The sequence below is a fragment of the Hippopotamus amphibius genome, chromosome 6 (genome assembly GCF_030028045.1).
Source record: "Hippopotamus amphibius kiboko isolate mHipAmp2 chromosome 6, mHipAmp2.hap2, whole genome shotgun sequence".
In the NCBI taxonomy this organism is placed as follows: Eukaryota; Metazoa; Chordata; class Mammalia; order Artiodactyla; family Hippopotamidae; genus Hippopotamus; species Hippopotamus amphibius.
Window position 1 is genome coordinate 10,413,548 of NC_080191.1, and position 24,316 is coordinate 10,437,863.

Genomic DNA, 24,316 nt, shown 5'->3' on the forward strand with positions numbered 1-24,316 from the left:
ACTGTGAGCTCTTTGAGGGCAGAGACAGTATCTTATTTGTATACTTAGTACCTAACACAGTGCTTGGCACTTGGTAAATGGTGAGTGAGTGAGGCCGTAAGCAAACAGAAGACCCATGAAGTTAGTTGCAGGAGAAATTCTGGTATAGGGTTTTTTATTCCAATCAGAGAAGAAAGGAAAGCTTTTGACACAAGTTGCAGGTATCAGCAGGGATAAGAAGATTGTTTGGGAAGGTTGTAATAAACTAGCTTGGAGATAAATGCTGGAATTTCACTGTGATGGTAAAGGAAATAACTCATAAACAAAAAAGTAAGGGAAATGACTTCATGATTTGACAATGGAGTTATTATTTACCATTGATGCTTATTTATGACTCAGAGAACTCCTTTAGGATTTCTTACTGCAGAAGCACCTGACAGTGGAAGACACTGGAAGAAAAGAAAAAATGTGGGGCACAGATAGAACACCCTGGACCAAACAGTGGCTCCCTCACCAACTTACTGCAAAATCTGTTATCAGTCACTTAACCTTTTTGGTCTTCCCTCAGTTTCCTTAGTATAAAAGGAGCAGTTTAGAATACTGGTGCTCTACTCTTGAAGCCCAAATTTGAGAGGAGACATTCTTTTTTCGGGAGAGGGGGGCATTCTTATCTTGTATACTGTTGAGGTCCAGATTCATTCCTTCATCCACCCAGGCACTATGGATCTGATATTTAATATGTGCGAGGCACTGTGCTGGAGCTGACTACCCACGACCAGGACTGACTCAGAGCTTCCTAGTGAAAGTCCCCCTTTGCTCTGTGTTTTTTCTCCTTAACATTTATCATAATGTAAAATTATCATTTTTATTTAGTTGCTTGTTTTTTCTTCTTTCACTAGAATGTAAGAGCCCTGGAGGCAGGGCCTTTGATGGCCTTGTCCATGGTTGCATCATCTGTACACAGCACAGGCTTATATACAGGGGTGCTTGACAAATGTGTATGGACGAGCACTGCATTAGTGCGATGCTAGGAGAAGTACAGGAGGCTGAGAGGTCTGGAATTGGGGAGTGTAGACTTGAATTAGCTGTTTAAAGAGTATATTGACTATATAACACAATCCATCCCTATGTTCAGTAGCCCTAAGGTTGCCCTCCCAAGTGCCCAGTGACAATATATCTCATGCCAATAAACAGAAACCCACCCTGCTGGAGTATGTGGTACTGTGCTGACATTTAAGGGCATAACTTGATCTAGGCAATTAACCCAGACCTATCATCCATACATAGACTCAAATCCAAGTACCATGGGTAAAAACGATTATATCCATCTCTGTCAAGTGTCAGGGAGATGTCTGCAGGGTACAGCTTGCAGTATTGTTTCTTATGTAGTGTCTCATGGGTCCATGGCATGGTCCTGGTGCTCATGCTGGCTGATGCAGGCATCAGTATCTGATGCATCTGTAAAACTGCATTTGAAAAACTCAGCGGCTATTTCTGGAGAGTGTCGTGCAATTTATTTACTGCTGGAGATTTCTTTATTTCCAAGTGGTGAGTGTTTTCTCAAAAGCCAAATTTTATCTGAAAAATCAGATTTTAAGAACCATAGAAAATTATTTTGGCCGTGCGGTCTGTGGCTTTGTATGCCAGCTCTCCAATTTTGCCCGTCTCAGAATGGTGAGGAAGTAGGGGAGAGGGCAGAAGTGGCGATCAGAATCAGTCTCAGCTAGATCTCAGAGTGTTTGTCACATTCAGCAAAACAGTGGTCTGTCCTCAAACACTCAGAAAAGAAATTGAACTCCTTTTTTAAAAAAAAAAAAAATTTATTTATTTGGCTGCATAGGGTCTTAGTTGCAGTGTATGGAATCTTTGTCATGGCATGCAGGCTTCTCGTTGCAGCACATGGGCTTCTCTCTAGTTGTGGCGCACAGGCTCCAGAGTGCGTGGGCTCTGTAGTTGTGGCCCATGTGTTCAGTAGTTGTGGCACGAGGGCCTAGTTTCCCCACAGCATGTGGGATCTTAGTTCCCCAACCAGGGATCGAACTTGTGTCCCCTGCATTGGAAGATGGTTTCTTAACCACTGGACCACCAGGGAAGTCCCTGAACTACTTCTTAATTGAGTTCCTGTTGTGATGGAGCCTGGTTGTGAATGCTTTACACTGATGCAGTGCCTTTCATCTAAAGCTATCAAAGCACTCAGCAACTATTCATTCATTAAGTCTCTCACACCTCTGGAAGGCGGTTAACACCAGCACAGGAGCACTCTACCCACTACTGAAGCTCATCCACCTGGGGCTGGGCAGGTATGGAAGCTGTTTAATGGAAAGGCGAGTCTACCCAGCTTCTAAAACGAAAAAACAAGAAGCGTCTTACTTACCTAGTTAAAATGGCAGGAGAAGTTTTATTGAACAGAGTGTAATTACCAGAAGTGAATTGTGACCAAAAAAACTGGTTGTGCTCATATGTGCAGTGCAGTGGGCGTCTTCATTACGGTGCTTGGTCTGTGGCCCTGAGTGTCTCTCTCACGGAATAGGGGACTATGCCATGTTCCCTACGTTTCTGGTCCCAAGCAGACTGAGCTCAGTGTTAGAGGGAGGAAGAGTGCCACCTATTGAATTTTAGAAATTCATGGGCGTGTGTCAAGACCAGTGGAGAAATTCCTCAGGCCACATTCACTCTTGGTTTGCTATGGTAACTGATATACGTGTCTGAAGGAAAATGAATATGTTGACTACTCTTACTTAGAAAAACATCTACACACGTCTGTGTATTTTCCCCAGCTGGAGCTGAGCGTGCGCCTGTCGTTTAGCCTACTGCGACTTGAAAGAAGCATGCTGCCCGAAGGCCGAGGCAGATGGTATTTTTACCACTTGAGGCAAAACATGGCGCCTATGGTTCAGCTTTCTACGATTTTAATTTTTTAACACTTTCAAAACGGCTGGCTTAAATATCTCCATCACAGAGATACAGATACAGATACTTTTTCTCAATTTCTTTTTAACAGTTGCTTCAGAAATACAGATATGAATAAACATCACTTGGTCAAAACCAGACTCTTGGCCGTGCAGGCACGCCGGGCTCCTGCTCCTTCTTCCGCAGGTGCCCGGGACTGGGCCTTACGTGGGCTTTGACAGTCATGCTGATTTTGACACAAAGACTCTAAATTGTTTGCAGGAGCTTTCTTTGTATTCATTTCCAGTCTTTACTGTGTGGTTCATATAATTTTCCCCATGACTCAGTACAGAAAAGAAAGTTGTTTTTCATGTCTTCTTACTGAGGTTCACTTGAAGCACAGAGAATTGCTCAAGGTTAAGCACTTGGTAAAGAAAGATTATGCAGGCATTAATTTATCAGGCATCCAGTTCTCAGTCAAATATGAGAGAGGTTTTTTGAAAAGCGTGGTTTTTGCCGTGCCCTCTCTCCTGGAATTCGTTCAGGTCCCAGAGTAGTGTGTTCTCCTGCCTCTCAGGCACAGCATCTAGAGCCCCTGCCCTCCGTTTCCCTCCCCGCCCTCAGAAGGCCTTGCACATTTTGTTTTATTATAAAACACATTTGCATAAGGTACATATTAAAATTCCCTTCCCAGCAGCAAACTGTGCTGTCCACAGACATTTGCATTTGTATGATCACATACCATCACTTCCCTTTAAGAAGAAAAAGAGTCTTTCCTCTCGTGTCACAGTTCTCCTTTCCAAGGCTTGCCCTTTTAACCGTTTCTTCTTGTTTATTATCCATAGATTGCTTCAACCATTTTGCTGCATATTGAATCCAAAATTCTTTTTTGAACCTTGAGTATAGGAAATTTTCTGTAAGTGTTATTGTCCTTTTGTTATTGACAAAGCCAGACTCTCTCTCTCTTCTTTTTTCTTTTTTTCTTTTTTTTTTTTGCAGACAGTTTTTGCCTGCTTGCCCTTTACCCTAGCTAACTGGCTCTGAGAATTTCTCACATTGGCACATTTAGAGACCAGATGTTGCTGTGTTTTCTCTTCCCTGTACCCCTTTCTTGGGCAGCTGCTCCCCCTACCCTGGGGCTCCGCATTAGCCCCTTTGGTAAAGTATTGTAAACAGCAGCACTGTGTGCACTAAAGCTCTCGTGTCCTCTACCCTCTTGAAGCTGTCTTCACACTTAACACTGATCTCTCTTTCAGTGATAATCGTGGAGACTGTGTAGAAGCGTGACAGTCCCCTCTCCTATCTTTTTTCATTAAGGACTTGTGGTCCAATTAGGTGAGATGTTTATAATACAATTTAAAGGAAAAAAATCCAAATACCATTATAATATGGATGCAACCATATAAAATTTTATATGCTTGGTAAAGACTAGATGACAACACGTAAAAATGTAAAAAAGGGCGTTCAGGTAATAACATTTAAACAAGTTTTCTTCTGAAAGGTATCTGTTTTAAAAATGTAGACTCTGATTTGAATCAAAATTTTTCTGTATTACAGTCTGAGCTGCTGAGAATTGAAAAATAACTTGCCTGAACTCGTGTTTTTAGTGACATACCAGAATTTAATTCTGGGCACCTAAAGAATTGCTTGCTTCTAGGGCCATAGAAGGAATATACTATTAGAAAATGTGATTTTTTTTATGTGTTTTTAATTGAAGTATAGTTGATTTACAATGTTGTGTTACTTTCAGGTGTACAGTGATTTGGTTATATATATATATATATATATATATATATATATATATATATGCGCCAGACTCTCTCTCTCCCTATATATATATATATATAGGGGGGGAGAGAGAGAGAGAGAGAGAGAATAGTTCCCTGTGCTATGCAATAGTCCTTGTTGGTTATCTATTTTATACATAGTTGTATATATATATATTAATCTCAAACTCCTGATTTATCCCCCCCTTCTCCATTGGTAACCATAAGTTTGTTTTCTGAAACGTGATTTTTTACACTGTGAATTTTTATGCGAGGCCTCAAGCTGTGGTTGAAGTGCCAGGGAACAGTTGAGGAAGACGGAAACCTCGTACACTGAGCCCACCTAGGGCAAGCACTTATCTGATCACCTACCCACAGCAGAGGGATGGGTGCAGGAAGATAACTGCCAGAACAGCCACCTGAAAGTTTTAAATCCTCCATTTGTTTCCTTAAAAATCAGCTAAAATCAGTTATTTTTCCTTTGGCAATCCCATTTCAGAAAAGTGGAGGTGTTTTTTATTTTGGCTGTTTTTTTTTTCCAGCGATAATGAATAGGTTTTGTTTAATCCTTTTTTCAAAACAATTAATTTACTAAAGCTGGTTTTTGCAACTACTGCTTTGATTCCAAATCTCGTTCAAGATACAGCTATTAATGATGGAAAAATAATCATTGATCAGTTTCTGTCCATAATAAAGCAAAGAAGCTTTTGTACCATGTGAAACTTTTAATCAAAAATATACTCTAATTGCACATGCAATTGTTAGTATCTTGAGCCAGAGTTCTACCTTATTATGAGCCCTCAAGTCTTTTTGCAAGACAGTCACCTTCTGGACATTCATTCACTCATTCCCTATTATCAGGCTAGTTCTTTTCCTCCTGAAGTCTCTGAGTGTATTATTTTGCACTTGTCCCCAGTGACTATCATCTTGCTTTGATGATCTATTTTGCTAATTTCTTAGTGTTATTTTAAAATTAGATTCTCATTCTCTGAGGTGTTAGCAATCCCACACACCTCAATGGCATCAACAGATTTAATGATCATAACCTCTAGTCCCTTGTAGACCATGAATAAAATTATTAAATGATATCAGTGATAAGCCTCTTTATGACATCATAAAATAATGCCACCCTTTCAGTTGTTCACCCCAATACTATTGATACTCTTTGAATTCAATCCTCTAGGCAGTTATAAATCTTATTTTTCTTTAAATCATATATTCCTAGCTTGTTGGTCTTTCATCTCTAACTTTATATATAAAATATTAAATTATTTCATTTATAATAATATTTAATGGGGCAGTCTCTCCCATCCTTAGATTTATCACTTTGAATTACTGGGCCCTGAAAAATTACTTGTCTGCATAGTATCTAACATTTATCAGGAAGCTAAGGCAAACTATGATTGTTGATGAAGACCAGTTCTTAGTTGTAAGCCTGAAATTGTGTCTGATTTTGCACACCATTATACTCTGAGGGCCTAACACAGTTCCTGCCACGTACTGGGTACCCAATAAAAGTATGTTGAACTACTGTTGAATGAATGAATAACCCAAGATGTTCCAGATGTTTGTACCTATATTTCTTTTGTTTATTTTTTTGTGCATTTTTAAAATTTTTATTTATTTATTTATTTATTTATTTTAATTTATTGGGTCTTTGTTGCAGTGTACAGGCTTTCTCTAGTTGTGGTGAGCAGGGGCTGCTCTTCGTTGCGGTGTTCAGGCTTCTCATTGCAGTGGCTTCTCTTGTTGCAGAGCTCTGGCTCTAGGTACATGGGCTTCAATAGTTGCAGCACATGGGCTCATTAGTTGTGGCTCACAGGCTCTAGAGCGCAGGCTCAGTAGTTGTGGTGCACCAGGCTTAGTTACTCCGCGGCATGTGGGATCTTCCCAGACCAGGGATGGAACCCATGTCCCCTACATTGGCAGGTGGGTTCTTAACCACTGTGCTACCAGGGAAGCCCCTATATTCCTTTTAATTCATAAGACATATTTGACTCCATCTTTGCTCCTCTTATATCTCCCCAAGTATATTTTTAAGCAAATGGTTACCTCCTCAATGCCATACACTTTCTGGGTTAAAACAAAGATTCATTTGGGGTAACTTTTTGAACCTTAGTCTAGAAAGCTCACTACGGATGCCCACCAGGCTGGTTGTGTGGGTAAATGCTCTGCACGGCGGGGTAGCTGGATTCAATTATTGTTCGCAGTTTGTGGTATCAGGAGCCACCTGTGCACAGGGAGAGCCTGTATGACTTTATGTGGAGGATTGAGCCCTCTGTCCTCATAGAGGAGGCTGCTTAGTCCGTGAAACAGTTTTAAGTAGGTCTGAAGGGAATACTGTCTCCTTCCCTGTCATAAAAAACAGTGGCGAGGCATGGGTTTTCCAAAAAGAGAACAAAAGGGAGGTTCCTCCGTGTTGATGTTGAATGTGGTTTTAGTAAGTCAGAAGTCTTTGTCATTACCTTAGATTGATATTTCCAAACTCATTCACTAATCCTACAGCCTGATTGTATACGGAATTAAGGATTTTTGTGATTTCAAGATGTTTGATCTTTCAGAAAGCTGTAATTTGTTCAGTTGGTACATCTGAAGCCATTCCCTCATGTTTCCTAAGCAGTGTCTGCAGGCACTACGCAGCCTCCCCACTGACACGTGAGACAGAATATTGATCCTGGATTTGCTTAACCACCTTTCTGAAATAGCAAGGTGGCTGTGCCACCTCAATTTTCAAACAGAGTTACTGAGGTAGCAGCAGAGATCACAGGACCTGTAACAGAGGTCAGTGATGTGTACGATGCTACCAAGTAAAGATTACGGATGAGTAGATCTTTCTTTCCCCCAAGTTCTTGACTTTCTGGCTTGATGAAAGATCTTACCTATCCACCGGGTAGTAATAAAGCCAAAGATGTATCTCCGAAGAGTTATTCGTGCATGGTGCGATGGTGCCCCCTGTGGAAGGTCTCCCTGTTCTAGATCTAAAGAAATTATGTTACCTTTTATCTTCATTCCTGACGAGATTTGTGTGCACCTGTTAGGAAAGGTTGGTTGTAGGCCTTTCTATGTCCTGGGATCTCTGTAAGATGCACGTCATCCTATGCATGTTTTTCAGTGTGCACTCTGTTCAAGACACACCCTTAGCACTTTATTCAGGTGGCTATCAGATTCTGTCTCTGAATCCCTTCATTTTATGGAGAAGAGACTGAATAAGCTAACAGTGTTCACACAGTTACTATCTCACAGTCATGATTCCATGTGGGTCTGCTGACTCCACACTGTACTCCACTACCGTACTGCTTGCCAGGGTGCTTTAGACATACTACAGAAAGAAGTAAGAGAGAATTTGTAGTCAGGCTCTGGTCTTACAAAAATCTAGAAAATTGTATGCATTGCTGTATAATCTAACATAATTCTGGTCTCAGAAATAGCAATTGTCTAGTAAGTGACTATCTTATGATTTATTTGCTGAACCAGTACGATAATTATTGTGAGTTTTTTTAAGCTGGTAATCATTCTTCACTCCTTTAAGAAAGTTTTATAGATACAACCATAAACAAGTTCTTATCCCTATTCTCTTGGGGAAGGCAAGGATCTATGCTAACAAATCCAGAGCCCCATGACGCTGAGCCCTCCATCTGGAAGAGGTGTGGATCCCGCAGGTGTGACTGCACTCACATGGCCGAGTGACAGCATCACCCCATACGCTGAGTCCTGCCTCTGCCCCCAGACGGATGCAGCCTTCTGGGAAGGCCTGGCTGAGGTCTGCACTGATTTCATTGTCATTGCTCTCAGTAGATAGAGTTTTTCTGTTGTTTGAGGTGCATTCTAGTGATTATAAATGTGTTTTGAGCCCATCTCGTGTCAGGGTGAATGTTCGGATGTCAGGAGTCTAGGGTCACATGGATGGTGGTGGTGGTGGTGGTAATAGTAGATGAAAAATCGGGACATGAGGATTTAAGAAATGTATAAGATATGGACTCAAGTAAAATAACAGAAACCCAGATTCACTCCTGCATAGTTTATTTTGCTGGCGTAATCAAAACTGACCTAAATTGTTGTTTAGGTCACAGTTTATGTGTTCCTCACGTAACCCCCAGTATTGTTTACCTACATGATATACGTGTTCTTGTCCCACAGTGTTCTTTTTAATTAAATAACCAGCATAGCATTTGTCTTGCGATTTCAGAGCTTACTATTTATTGATTCACTCCTAGAAAAGCTACAGGCGAGGTGGCTCATTGCTGCAGTCTACAACCTGTGATATGTGTGCTTGTTGAATTTCTGTTGCAGTTTGCTAAAAAAGCTTCATGGTCCCAGTTTTGCTTTTTGAATTTCATTATATGGAATTAAATTCGTCTTTGGAATATAGTACTAAAATTAAAAATTAGCTTTTTGAGTCAGAATATGGATAAATCAGTGATTATTTATAAATCATTAAACTTTCCTTCAGAAGACATGATGACCAGGAAGCAAAGGTTGCTTCCCTACGGAATGAGGCCTCAACCTAACATAGTTTCATATTACTAACCTCAGATACCCTACCCATCAAATGTTAGTGAAAGTTTACAAATTAACTTTTAAAAACTAAACTACGTTGTACATTTATTCTATTTAATTGCATTTTGAAATCAGGCACACCTACTCATACCTCAAGCTACAAGCTGACCTGTTTCTTAAGCAGCAAGTACAACTTTGCCTGAATGCTCAGCCACACAGTCAGCAGTCCAGGCCAGTTCTGATTGTGCCAGTAGAATGTTTTTAACTACATGAAAATATCTCTAAACTACATATATAATATATATAATATGTAATTATATATATTAGACAATGTATGTGTGGGTGTTTGTTTAGAGGTATTTATCCATATAATATACATATGTATTCAGACGTGATAATTTGTGTGAAATAAGTTGTTGGGTTATGTTCAGGTCTTTGTGGATAGTAGTTCACAGCACAGACTCGTAAATGTATTGGGTAAGATGTTACAGAAAAATCCAAACAAACTTTTTGGCCAACCCAGTTCTTAGCTGAGAGGTTGAGCCTTGAAATCAGTTCTGAAAGCTCACTCTCAACAGGGGGCCACACACCATCCAGACCGAGCCTAATAGACTCATGTGTGGAAGAGAGGGCAAGAAAAATCATACCTTACCTGTCTTTATCATGTTTTTTTCTTTTTCCTTTTAGGGGGAATGGACTGAATTTTAAATGGTCAAGATGATTTGGAAATTCATTTCTCAAAGCAAACATATTTCCTTTTTACTAATCACAGTTTTTAAATATTTAAAACACCTTCATGAATCTACATAAAATAGGCTATGAATGTTTATAATTAAAGCCAGGTACATTATATAAATGTTACATGTAAGCTTTACAATGAACCCCGTGTCCCTTACTCTTCAAACCTTGTGTTTGTGTAGCATTTTATTGATGTTAGAGTAATTTCCTGTATATTATCCTATTCGTTATTCATAATAATTGCCTGTGGCATAAGTATTATCTCTGCAGTTTTATAGGTGAGGTGGGCTTAGAGAAGTTGCTTTGCCCAAGGTCACATATGTCCAGGTCCACAGTTTCCCTACTAAAGTTTGCTTACTGCCGCTCTGCGATTTATTTTAATTAATTAATTAGTTAATTGGCTGCATTGGACTTTCGCTAGTTGCAGCAAGCGAGGGCTACTCTTCGTTGCAGTGCTCAGGCTTCTCATTGAGGTGGCTTGTCTTATTGTAGAGCACAGGCTTTAGGCTCATGGGCTTCAGTAGTTGCAGCATGCGGGCTTCGATAGTTGTGGCACGTGTGCTTAATAGTTGTGTCTCACAGGCTCTAGAGTACAGGCTCAGTAGTTGTGGCACACAGGCTTAGCTGCTCTGCAGCATGTGGTATCTTCCCAGACCAGGGATCGAACCCACGTCCCCTGTATTGGCAGGTGAATTCTTAACTGCTGTGCCACCAAGGAAGTCCCATCTATGATTATCTTTCATATTATTATGAAATAGCATCAATGAGCTAATCAGTCTTAGGAGGAGACCATCTCATCCTATTATAAGATAAAAAAAAGGGTCCTGTGTGGCTTCATCTGGAGGATTCTGCTCCAAGGTGTTTGAAAGGCTGTCATGTCTGGAAATACATGGCATTTTGTCCCTCCCAGAGTCCGCCTCTCTTACCTCCCATGTCCATGGGCTTCCAGAACTTGGCCATAGAAAAGGAGAGCCGTGTAACAAATGTCATGTGTGTCCTGCACTCTCACGCAGTTATACAGAATTCTGCAAAACAATAAAAAGAACTTGTTAAAAGTGAATATCTTAAAGCTCAATACAAATCTATATTACAGTAATTTTACAGGCTATTTTACGAAAGAAAAATACTCTGATATTTTATTAGAGAACAGTAAAATCGTTAAAGCATGGGATAAATTATGTTTGTTATTTTGAACACATTAATCTTTTATCCAGTGATTTAAATGTAGTATGATAAACCCTGAAATTGTTTTTTTAAAAAATCGTGAAAATGACATGAGGCAGTGTCTTCTTATTGTGTGAAACCCCAAGTACCACTGCTGTAATCAGAGTCTTTGGTTGAGACTTTTAGTAAATTTAAAAATCCAAAAAGTTTTTATTATTAAGAATTTTTTAAGTACAAATATATTAGATTTGTTTTGTAACTCAGTAGTCTTGTTCAGTGCCTTTTTGGTTTTGTTTTTTTTTTTTAATTATGTCCAGAGGAATATATACTTAATCAATTGAGGTATTTATGGCTTTTTCTTAGCAGAAAATATGGAAATTTTCCACCTCCAATTCCTGTTAACATTTGTTCTGCAATCATATGGCATTTTTACCTGTGGTAGAAAAATACGTATACGGTGTAATAATCTGGTACTTGGTAATAATCTAATAATGGCTTAGGTTTCTTTCATCTCTATAAATATGGTTTAATCCAAAGGTATTTGACTTGATGTATTTCTTTTAATCTGTGATGTGTATTTTAAAAGTTCGCCCTTGTGCGAAAAACATTGTTGACATGTGTTCTCTTCTCAAATGAAATTCTGATGTTTTCCTAGATAGATAGATAGTATACACACACATACCCCTCATAGGCTATATAACAGAGCGGGTGTGTGTGTGTGTGTGTGTGTGTCTGTGTGTATTATATATGCAATCCTCACAACAGCCCTATGAGGTAGGTACTATTATATGTATCTTATAGATACATATGTATTATATAGATAGAGATATTTTAGAACAGTACTAGGCACATGTAAGTACTATATGTGGGATTGTTGTTATTGCTATTATTATTATTACTATTTTAATATTGGGAAGCACTACATTCTGATTGTTTCTTCATGAGATTGAGGAAATAACTAAAAATTCTCTTATTTCTGCCTCCTTCAACTTTTGCCAAAATAAGAAATTAAGGTCAGTAGATAAGTAGATTAAGTAATTAATATCAGTAAGGGTTTTTTCCTATAGATTCTTTTAAATAATTTGTTATTCTAAGTAAAAAGGAAATTTTTATGTCCTTTGTAGTACATTTCACAGTTTATTGTATCAGAGAAACGTTTTAATTGTAGTTTTTCCTTTTGTACCAAGTCTTGCCACTCAGAAGCTGGCAAAACCATTCAGTTGAAGCACTGTCAGCTGGAATCTTGAAGTTTCATGAGACGTTGGAGGGAGCCTTGTCCCATCTCCCCCTTCAGCTAAGAGTTTTATCCATACCTTCTCTGACGTGGGCATCTAGTCGCTGGGGACTTTCAACAATAGGGAGTTCATAGCTTGTTAAAAAAACAAAAAAATTATTCATCGTTAGACAACTCTAGTCATTCGAAAGCTCTTTCTTATTTGTAATTGAAATTGAAGCTTCCCAGAAACTTCACCTTGTTGTTCTTTGTTCTGTTCCCTGAAGCATATAGAACAGGACTGCTCCTTCTTCCATTTAATTGCTTTAGAAATTTGAAGATGGTCTTAATATCTTCCTTTAATCCTCTCCTCCAGGTTAAAATATTCCTTAGATGACATGTTGCCAAATACTTCTTCATCCTAATACTGGACCCTATCTATCTTGTCAGTGTCCCTCTTGAGACATGGCACCCAGGACTGAACATGGCTTTCTAAACACGAGTTGACCATCAAGGATTGCAGTGAGACTGTTCATGTCTGTCCTTTGGACGTGTAACTCTGTTTCTACTGCCAAGGTTTGCGTTTGCTTTTTTTTTTTAAGTATCTACATCACAGTTTTGGCTTATATACAGAATGTGGTTATCAGAGATTCTCAGCATTTTTTTTGTGAGTCACTGCCAAACTGAGGTTTAAACTTTTGCAATTAGTTTTTGAAACCTAAATGCTCAACTATACAGTTGCCGTGTTACATTTCATCTGGCTAATATCAGTCTATTGCTCAACATGTCAAAACCATTAAAATTTTGATGCTATCCATGTGTTAGCTTTCTCTCTTGGCTATATGACATCTGAAAATTAAAATTTAATATGCATTTCATCTCCCATCTTCATTTAAGCACTGTGATAAGGAAAAGGAACCAAGTATTGAGCCTTGTAGCACAACACTAGAAATCACTTTTCTGCTCAATATAAATCCACTACTAAACATTTTCTAGGAATAGTTGTTTTATATATTTGAATTCATATTACCAAACTCTAATACAGATCCTATTTCTCTGTCTTATCCATGACTAAGTTTTCAAAATCTGAATATACTCTATCTTTACTGTTTCTGAAGCTAACAGCCAAGTTAATGTCAAAAGGAAAATGAGAGTGTTTTGTCATAATGTGCTCACTGTGACCCACCTATCCTGGGGCTGTGATCACTGCTGCCTTTTCTCTAGAGCTCACAAACTGTCTATTTAATAACCTTTTCTGGAATTTTGCCATAATTTTCATAAGTTCATGGGTCTGTGTTCCAAAGTGCACATTCATCCTCATCTTTTTCTTTTTTGTCCTGTATTGGAAGGCATCTGACTGTTGCATCTCTGACATTCTTCAGTCTTTCAGTAGCTGGGAAGGGCATTTATGTGCATTCTGAGCTTGCGAAAGCAGGACAGAGGTGGGTGGGTGCATCTGTGAAGATGCTCTAGACCAGAAACTAGGTCTCCAGATTGAGGAGGAAGACAGAGGAGGGAATATCAGACAAAAGGAATGAGAAGGCTGCTGGGGGAGGGGCTCAGTGGGGTACTGCACAGTTATTTGTCCTAGAGGATAATATGATGTTTGGAATGGCAGGCTGGGTGGTCTTGAAAAGCAAAGGACACCAGAAGCCAGGATGGTAGCTGTATCCAAGACCACCTCCCCCCCCCCCCGCAACCTGTAATGGGCTATTTGAATGCACATTTCATCTGTTTTTTTTTTAAGCACTCTGTTGGAATATAATTGCTTTACACTGTTGTGCTAGTTTTTGAGGTACACCAAAAGTGAATCAGCTGTATTTATACATATATCCCCATATCCCCTCCCTCCCGGGACTCTCTCCCACCCTCCCTATCCTAGCCCTCTAAGTCATCAGCCATCATCGAGGTTCTCTCCCTATGTTATGCAGCAACTTCCCACTAGCTATTTTACATTTGGTAGTGTGTATATGTCAGTGCTACTCTCTCACTTTGTCCCAGCGTCCCCTTCACCCCCTGCCCCCCCAACCGTGTGTCCTCAAGTCCGTTCTCTACATCTGCATCATTTCATCTTTAAAGGCCCCTCTTCATGGAATTTATTTTAGTCTTTACAATTTTGAACTGATTCTTCAGTTGTTCTATTTCCTTTTTCTTCTTTTAATAGTGTGTTACCTTTTGCAAATATTTGCACGTACTTTTTCTTACGCAACATGCGGCTTTTACTTTTTGAAACCCCTTATTTTTGTCATCTCCTTCCCCCGTGCATGTCCATCCATCTTCAGCAGATTCTTTAGCAGGTTGTTTGTTTCTGAACATTTTCTATGAGGAACAGCACTTTAAAAACATTTGTGGCAAGTGTCCTGGAAACAATACAGGCCTATGGGTGGGTTCCCACACAGTTTTTCCAGTTTTGTGCCTCTCTTTTGTCAGCTCCTTCAGAACAAGGATGGCGCCCTATCTCCGCAGTGGTGCTCTGTGCAGAGCGGATGCTCAGCAGTGGAGGGGATGGGAGCCTCCTCCTTTTACGCCCGGGCCTTCTCAAATGTGAGCCCTGCGAGAGCTTATTCAGTAGCCATTTATTTGGGGCACTTTCATAATTAATTATGACATTGTTGGAATTTAGTTTTTCAGAGGCTTCCATCACCCTTGAACAATATTTTCAGTTATCGTTCGTGGCAGTCTTTTCACTAAACTTATTTTTGCAACGCACTTTTCTAACATATTAAGTCTGGATGTCCAAACCCACACTGCTGGTCCTGTCTAAGGACGGATTCATCCTGATACCAAGATGGCATTAATTTTTTTGTTAATTCCTATCGCCTGTACATTCAACTGTGTTGACATAACTAGGTAAAAAGTGCTTCTTCTATCTTCCGGTACCTAAGACTATCAGTTAGGCACACCAAGAACTTGTCAACTGTAGAATGCAAGTTTTAGCAGATGTTCAGAGGTTGAAGTACCGTGTCATTACTGCATCATACCTCTCTGCCAGCTGTATAACCTCTATTAAGGAAGCATGGTCCACGTCTGCCACTTGCCTGGGAGGCGTGCAGTCTCTTCCTGTAGCAGCATGGCTTCCATTTGTTGCCTTTACCCTTATCCAGCTGTTTCCAACCACTTAAAAATAAAACTTCAACATATTGTTTCACTCCCTTATCCTCTATTCTACAGTTTCTTCAGAACAAGGGCTGCCTCGTGTTTCAGATGATTTTTAGTATCCATGTTCTCTCTAAGCACTCTAGCTGGTTGGGCAAAAGAAAACTTGGGGTTACCACCAAATCTTTTCCAGTGCTATAGAGTAGAAGAGCTCTGAAAGTGCAGACATGAAGCCCAGGCCATTTCTCAAATTTGCTGTTGACTCTTGTCCAATTCACTTAACCTCTCTCATTGAATATCTTCTCCTACAGAAGGAGGTGAGAAGAGAAGATGGTACTTGAGGTTTCTTCTAGATCCAAAGTCTTTCTTTGGTTTCATTAGAGAGAATCAGCTGCTGTCTCCACATCTTCTACAGCTATTTAGACCCCATGGCAGGGGCTTGCCTTTAATATTTTAAGAGGACTTTCGAACCAGATAGTTTTCCCAGGCATACAATGATTTCTTAAAAGCAACATTTATCACTGAAAAGGTGTTTAATAACACCTTTTAATAAATGTTAAATAATAATGCACTTAACTTTAAGTACTGTGCATCCTCCTCTCTGTGTTAATATCTTTAATTGGGTCCTCTAGCAGGGGATTTGGACTTAAATTTATTTCAGGTGATGCTGCACTTATACAATTATTCAGTTGACTTAATTAGAGATTTAATTATGTTATTGCCCTAAAGTGCTATATCAGGGAAATAAAACGCAGACTGATAATTCACCTTTTTGTAGTTTTTTAATTTATCCTACAGCTAAAGTGTTTTTCAGGTCGTAGAGGCCAGAGTGGGCATACTATCGTTTCTAGCCACATCCTAATACGGAAAGTTCTACCCGTGCATCAGTTGGGGAGGTGAAATGTAGGTGAAGGCAAAAGTGGAAAGAATTTTTTTTTAATTGTGGTCTTTTCTCTTAGAACTATTAGAGCCATGGTCATGGGTGCAATCCCTCAGTGTTCTATTCAACCCTCTCTGGTTCTACAGTCCTTTGACAAGCCCTCTAATACGTGGTCCTGGGAGGCAGCAGCTGTGTTTCTCTCTGTGCCTCCAGCCCCTGCTATATGTTGATACCCACGCCATATACATGCCCAGTAAATGCTTGCTGGATTTAATTTGATCATCGCAAAGACAGCCCTTTGGAAGTGTGGTTAAACCCAACATGATGATTTTAAAAGACAGTCACTCAGAATACATGCCCCAGTGAGGTACTCCCACATCTGGCTAACCGTTAGAGTGACCTAAGAAGCATTGTTTTTTGGAGGCCTTACTGAATCCATCTCCGGGAATGAGGCCTAGACATCTGCATGTTAAAGCTCCCCAGATGAATCTTATAATCAGCCAAGTTTGGGAACTCCAGCTTAATGTGTCTTTTGTCGCATTTATTTACAAAGGACAAGGTTGTATTTTTCTGGATAAACTCACGGCCTAGTCTAATTTATAGTAAAAATGAGTCTCATTTATGCTCTATTAATTATATCCGAAGGATTTCCTTTGAGCCAATAGTTTATGTTTCGTTGGCGGAAGTGTACACAGATGCCTGCAAGGAATAACACCTGCCATGAAGAATTAGATGACTGATGAGCCCTGAAATGTGCATGTTACACGCAGGAGCTAGTGGGTCCCGGACATGCAAAGTCTTATGAGTCAGTCTGTGGAGAGCAGATCAGAGTATGAACTGAAAGTACAGTAGTCATTGGGGAACAGAAATTAACTCTTTCAGGGCTTGAGTAACTTTCACCAATGTCCTCCTGGGTGCTATTTTGCCCTAATCTGAATCACCCTTCATTGTAGGGTTAAATGCCATGTAAGTCACCATCAGCTATTCATTTGAGCCTGACTGAATAAACTTTATAGACTAACAAACTAAGCATAGCAACCAGAGAAACACAGAATGTAGAACACTGTACAGCATAGCCTGGTCCTTTCAAAATGGCATTACCGTAGTGGGAAGAAGTTGTTTAACGTGTCATAACAAATGAGTGCAGTGTGTGAACCAGGGTTCATTATGGTTTGGGGGGGATAAAAGGCTAAAAAAGACATTTTGGAGCCAATTGGGGAAATTTGCAGGTGGACTAGATATTAGATAATAGGAGAGGATTGCTGTTAACTCTCTGAGCTGTGATAATAGTATTCTGGCCATGTAGGAGAATGTTCTTATCTTCAGAGGTGCTTCTCAAAACAAGGGGAAAGCATCCTGCAGCTCTTGGTGTGTCCAAGCCACATCCTACCAGCTCAGAGCCTATTGTTAAATATTCAAGAATTTTGTGATTCTACAACCTCTGGTAGCTTGAAATCAGCCATGATGGGAGTACTTATACCACAGAAATCTGCAAGTGCTACAGACAGGGCTTTTTCCTCCTCTGGAGAGCTAATTTACCAGCTTACTACTGCTAACAGCTTACTTGCAAATGATTCAGAAAATATATGCATACGAGTAGATAGAACAAAATATTAATGGTTGTTGAATCTAGGTAGAGGATATGTGTTCATTAATTGTGTTAGTCCACGAGTCAGACTTCCTGTAAAGGCCGAAGTGTAAATATTTTAGGCTTTGCAATCCATACAGTCACTGTGGCAGCTACTCAGCTCTGCAGCTCTGCCATTATAGCACGGAAGCAACCATAGACAATACTTAAATGAATGGGCATGGTTATGCTCCAGCAGAACTTAATTTTTAAAAACAGGGGGGCCAGATTCTGCCTGGGGGCATAGGTGGCCAACTCCTGTGCTAGTCTTTCAACTTTTCTGTACATTTAAAATACTTGAGGGACTTCCCTGGTGGTTAGGGTTAGGGTTAGGGTTAGGGTTGGACACTGTGCTTCCACTGGAGGGGGTAAGGGTTCGATCCCTGGTCGGGGAGCTAAGTTCCCGCATGCTACACAGCGCAGCCAGAAAATAAAAAAATAAATAAAAATAAATTTAAAATAAATAAAATAAAATATTTGATAATTAAAAAAAATTTTAATAAATTTCTTAAGTTAGTTTTCAGAGCCTTCCTGTGTCCGCTAACACCTGCTCCTGCGAAGTGCATCACATCAATCTGTTTTCATTCGCTCTGGTCTCGTCTCTGCCTTTGCTCAAGCTATTCTCTCTCTTTTTTTTTTTTTTTTTTTTTGTCCCATAGCATTTTCAAGCTATCCTCTTTACCTATAATTTTCTTGCTACCCCAACACCATAACTACTTATCAGCATTCTCAAGACATACCTCAAATCCCTTTTACTCTCTAAGGCCTTCGTGAATCTCCTCTAATCAAAGTTGCCCTCTCATTTGTCTGATCATCTGTAGTCCTTCATTTGCTGCTTTTCACAGTATACCCTTCGTTAGTTCCTGACACATAAAGCAGAGAAGGATCATTGCGCTCTTTACACATAATAGGTGCTCAATTAATGTTTACAACTTGAAATCCAGTCACGCAGATATCCACATGCCTGCAGTACCAACCCGGAAGTCCAAAATAGAGAATGTTGGCCTGTCTCATTTAGATTTGAGAGAACTAAAGATAATGAGAATAAGAGGCATGTTCTTTCTTTTTCTTTTTCTTCCTTTTTTTTTTAAATCTTTAAGGCTGGTCTGATCCAAGTTCAACTACCTTTGAGGCTGTAGTGCATCAAACTAAAATAGACTTGATCTTAGTGGATAGGGTAGCTTTCTTGGAAGTGGCTAAGGGCTTGAGGAGGAAGAAGGATGAAGTCTCTCTGAATATCTGTAGTGTTTTAGACACTGTCAAGCACTCATACTGTCGCATGTAGTACTTCCAGCAGTCCTCAAGGGACTGTTATTACCCCCATTTAGAACTCAGAGCAGTTAACTGGCCTCCCTGAGATGGGAGCTAGGGTGGGAGTTTGAATCTGGCTACCTCCGATACCAGGCACCATTTGAGTGCCTTCATGCATTCAGTGATGGCAGGAGACCAGGGAACCCTAGGCTGAAACAATCCCAAAGTTCATATGCAGTGTGGAAATACCTGTAGAATGCTGAGAGTCTTGTGGAGTATTAAGTGCCACTGGACTGGGCGTTAGGAAAACTGGCTCCTGGTTGCAGCTTCGTCACTATCCATCTATGATCTTGTGTGAGCCACTGAGCTTCTCTGGACCTCTCTTCTCTCATCTGTATCATTAGAGGAATATAGCAGGTTAGTTCTTTCATTCCTTTATGTTTCATGCAGTATATAATAGCTTGCAGTCTAATGAAGAGATAGATGAATGGAGAATTCAAATACAAGCCTGTAATAATGCTGTACTCCATATACGCACAGGGCATTCCAGAATCCCCAAGGAAGAAGGGCACCTAGCCCCTTAGGGCTGTCATCCTAGCTGTGTACATCCTACCCAAGTGGCATTTGGGAAGCTTAATGGGGCGAGGGGTGTGTGTGGAGACTGTCTCAAGCCATCAGCTGCAAGTAGCTTCCCAAAGTAATGATGAAATGGGGGAAAGGGAAAAAACAGGCTGAGAAAGAGCTAGATAGGAAAGGACTTCCATAACTCATGAAAGAGCTTGGACTTTTTTTTTCCTGAAGGCTTTTGGAAGGCAGTTTAGGGTTTTAAGCAAGATTACATTTGTATTTTATAAAGATCTCCTTGGCAGCGTGAAGGATGGAGTCCAGGGGCAAAGAACTGGTGGTGGGAAGACTCTTTAGGAGGTGATTGCAGAAACAACCCGGGCAAGGGATGATGCTAGCCTGAGCTAATGTGGCAGTGAGGGTGAAGAGCAGATGATAATTTGAGAGCTCTGTGTGAGATAGACTGGCTGGGACTTAGTGAGTATATCAGTCAAGATGGCCACAGACACCCTGACAGTCTCTTTAGACAACAGATGTGTTTCCCGCCCGCGCTACACATCCTGTGCAGGTTGGAGAGGCACTGTGGTGCTCACTGTGGTCACTCTGGGGTCGAATCTGAGGAGCGTCTCTGGTGTGACTGGTTGAGGTACCAGAGGGAAGGCTCTGGCGGGGCCCACACGGACCGTTAAATGCTACAGCCCAGAAGTGACAGGAAGTTCAGTCATGGGTGAGCCGTGGTGCCTGAAAGGATGAGGACTCTGATTTAGGGAGTGAGGCAGACATTAGAGGTATTCACTGAGAAAGAGACGATGGAATCGGGGCCAGGGGTAGCGGACAGGCCAAATCATTATAACTCTTTTTCAGCTGTAAAGTGTAACCATTGTGTTGGTCCTTTCCAGTCGTTGAGGAGAGGGATTGGAAAGCAACTCCATTTGTGGGCAAGAGTTGACTTTATTCTTCACAAAGGGTATTTTAATTCATTCCCCCCGAAGTCTTACAGTTTTAATAATGTAGTGTTCAGATCTAATACTATGTGTCTTTCTTGAATTTTCATACGGACTATTGTGTCAGCATACAGTATAAAAATATTAGTTACTGACCTGGATGTTAATGAAGGCTTCCTCACCTAAGAATATCAGGCTGCTGAATTCAAATGCCCTCCGCCTTCATCACCGCCAGCCCCCAGCAGGGCCCACTTCAAGGTATCACGGAGAGAGAGCGGGGGAGGAGGTGTAATTAGGCTGATGGGAGCCTGTTGTTCTGCTCTGCAGGGCCAACACCTAGCAGCCTTAGGGAATGTTAGTGCCTCAAAATCATGGGGGAATGATGTCCTCTTTAACCTCAAAAGCAGAAACAGTGAATCTATATACTGTTTCTCCCCTTCTTTGTTTTCCACCTCCCCTCCCCAATTTAATTGTGGTACCTTAAAAACTGACTTTTACTGTGCATTTGTTTCTTAACAGTTGCGAGAAACAATCAAAGCTGGCAAAGGTGTGACTTCAGCTATTGACCTGTGTCGTTACCATGGAAACAAGGCACTGGAGGCCCTGGAGAGCTTTCCTCCCTCGGAGGCCAGAACTGCTTTAGAAAACATTGTGTTTGCTGTGACCAGATTTTCGTGACACCAAATTAAAAAGACTATTGTTCGTTAGCTGAAAAAACTGGGGAATGAGGTGATCGGGAGAGCTTTCATTATGAAATATCTAAATGTGTTAATGACTTTAACAACATATACATTTTTTTTCTTCTTTTTATCACACTGCTAAATGAATACTGCCTTCTTTTTGGAATTGCTACAAACAAAATTAGAAGAAAAAAGGTCAAGCAGTTTTCAGTTGTCACGCCAGAAGCACACTTGAGGCTTCAGTAGCAGAAATAATTAATGAGATTCGCTCCTGTGACCTCAGCAAATGGACAGGAAATAAGTCCTTATTGATTGGACCGAGCCAGGGATGGCGCCAGGGCGGTGGCCTGTGGTTTTCCTTCTAGAGAGGACAGGGCAAGCTGGAAGCCGCAGGTGTCAAGAGAAACACTATCAATGCCAGCCAGGCAGGACCGTCAAATCAGAAACCAGTGACCAGTTTGTCATAACAGAGGGTAGTTTAATGATTAAGAAGAAAAAAACAAACATGCTTTGTCTGCTTGCAATTATATCTTTGTATTTATAGATACGGTATGGATATACTTTGTGCTTCTTGGTTTTTGTAAGATTTTGGGGGGTGGAATTGCTGAAAGAATAATGCCAAATATTTGAAGTAGTAGATTAAAATGTTATCACAATGTTAACTTGGTTATAGTAAGAATTGCTTGTTTTTCTTTCTGGAAGACCAAATTTTTTTCAAACGCATTTCAAAGAACCAAACTTTTTTTTTTTTTTTAAGCTGAACAGGATGCTTTTTTTTCTTTCTTTTTTTTTCAAGTAAATGTATTCATTCGTAATACTTTGGTGTAGAGAATACCTTTAATTTTTACAAGTGCCAGATATGTAATTGTTGTACTGGGGAATTCACTGGTGTTTTTTTTTTTAGCCTCAAAATGTCAGATTTTGGTCTTGAACCACAGACATCCAATTACGGAAAGAATATAAGCAATCTCACGGGCCTGCAATTGGACACTGTCTCTCCGTGGTTCATAGGAGATGATTTTTGTGGTTTGCATGCATGCAATATGAGAACACCGTTGACAAGAAGGCTGAGTTTACATAAATGATCTAGATTGAGACTCAGCTACCTTTCCTCCTTATGTGGTGTAATTACAGCCCTATCTGGAGACAGCAAACACAGCAAACAGCTTTTATTACCTAGTCCACTCAAACGCTAAGTGAAGTCACTTTAAATTCCTTCTCCAAAAGTTACAAAACCATTTTAGCAGGACCCAGCATGTGGCATGCAATGAAGAGAAAATGTAAGCCACAGAGGTTAAGGTATTGTCTTCGGAAATATGTTTAAGCATCCTTGAGATGTTGTAATTGTGTAGTGTGTGCTGCTGCTGTTGGTCGGCCTGTAGATGTAGCTGAAGAGAACACTGCACTCTTCTGTTTGAAATGTCTCTTCTCACAGAAATTGGCTTAATTAGTAACTATGATGAGATGCTTCAGATCAGACTAGGTTTTAATCATTAACTTCCACCAAGGAGGAGTCATGCTTTGTGTTCTCCGGATGTGCAGGCACTTCAGCCAGCTGTAGGTTTTATTAAGCAGGTGGTGGGGTGCTGTGGAACACAAGGCAGGGTTCTAGGGCTCTTCTAGTTCTGGGTTAGCACCTGGTTTGCTCTGTGACCTTGAACAATTCACGTCCCTCTGAGCCTCAGTTTCCTCGTTTGTAAAATAAGGTTAAACAAGAGAATATGTGAAATCACCTGCAGCTTGGTTTCATTTTCTAAGTTTGCCATTTCTGACTCTGCAGATAACAAAGATGCAATGTGAAATTTAGGGAAGAGGGAAGGTGAATCCCAAAGAGAGGTTATGAGGGAATACACAGAACTTAAATGGCAGACTTCTTGCCAAGCTGCCTCGCAGGTGACCGAAAGAATTCCCGTCGTATGGCTTATAATCCTGGACTCTTTGTTTCAACACTTGCCTCTCTGCTTTCTTTGGAACATTTCCTACCTCCCTTTCATCTTCGCAGCTGCCTTCCAGTCCTCTGTTCCCTCTCCTGTGCCTTGCGGTCCTGGCTCCCTGGGAGCAGCAGACCTGCCCTCACTCTAGCAGCTCTGCTTTTGTTAAACCTAATACGCTGGCTAAGTCACTCTAAAGTATTAAATACTGATAGTCTTCTCCATGCCCCTTCTTCAGGGATATTTATTTATTAATTCATTTTAAGGCCGTATAATTTCAGACAGTCTCCAGGGAGAAATTTGGGGGCAGCAAGGCATGCCTAATTACACTTTTTGGCCCACTGCCTGGGTGCTGCCAGGGCAGGTATGGACGAGGCAGAGGTAGCGACCTTAGAATGTCTCCTCTTTCACCCCCTCTGCATCACCCTCCACCCAGACCTGCAAACCTCACTCACTTCAGGCCTGGAGCCCACCTGCACTCCCCTTCCTGCCTATCAGTCTTTTCTTCAAGAATAGTAAGGGCTCTGCGTGTATGCCAGGCACCCTCCCAAGGGCCTTAACTGTACTGCCTTGTTCAAACCCACAGCCTCTCTCTGGGGGTGAGACTTACGCCCCGTTTATAGATGCACAAGCGGGCAGAGAGGATTGCCTCTGACCGACTGGCTTGCCTTCACACCCCACCTCCCCGCTTTAGAGTCTTTCCAGACAGCGCTTCTTTCTCTCTCTTCCTTTGCTTCTCTTTCCAGCTAAGACTCTACTCCTTTCCAGAGATCTTGAGCCTGCAGCCTCCTATGTCTCTCATGTCCCTGTTCTTGAGTCTTGTGTTTCCTCTGCTGGCTATGAATGTGCTCAGTTCTCCCTTCAATGAAATCCCTCACTTCCCCTGTTTATCCTTCCACCTCTGCTTTTTCCCTCCTAGCATTAGCAGCACACCTTCTTACAGGCTGTTAACTCCCTAACCCTTGCAGCTGGTCATTCACTGCATTCCCTGCCAGGTCCCCACCATCTAGACCAGCGCGCGTGCCAGCATTTTAGACCCTCAAAGACTTACTTGTTCAGCAGATCTGTCAGGTCTCATGGCGCTACTCCACTGAGAT

The 24,316-nt window shown here is 40.8% G+C and overlaps 1 protein-coding gene across 5 annotated transcripts in view; it reads left to right on the forward strand.

Moving 5' to 3' along the window:
- The window catches only part of PDSS2 (decaprenyl diphosphate synthase subunit 2), a 265,019-nt gene that overhangs the window by 216,919 nt on the left and 23,784 nt on the right, over window positions 1–24,316 (forward strand). Inside the window, exons 8-9 of one of the 5 annotated variants that reach the window (XR_009054310.1) lie at window positions 21,128–21,337; window positions 23,069–23,181. The exons of 2 other annotated variants lie outside the window; for them this stretch is intronic. Coding sequence is in view for 1 of the 3 variants with exons in the window: in XM_057738874.1 (XP_057594857.1) it covers window positions 21,128–21,286 (159 nt within the window). In the remaining 2 variants the exon portion in view is untranslated. Of the gene's footprint in view, window positions 1–21,127; window positions 21,941–23,068; window positions 24,282–24,316 lie in introns of those variants that run through there. 2 more of the 5 variants (XR_009054309.1, XM_057738874.1) reach the window with 2 other exon arrangements.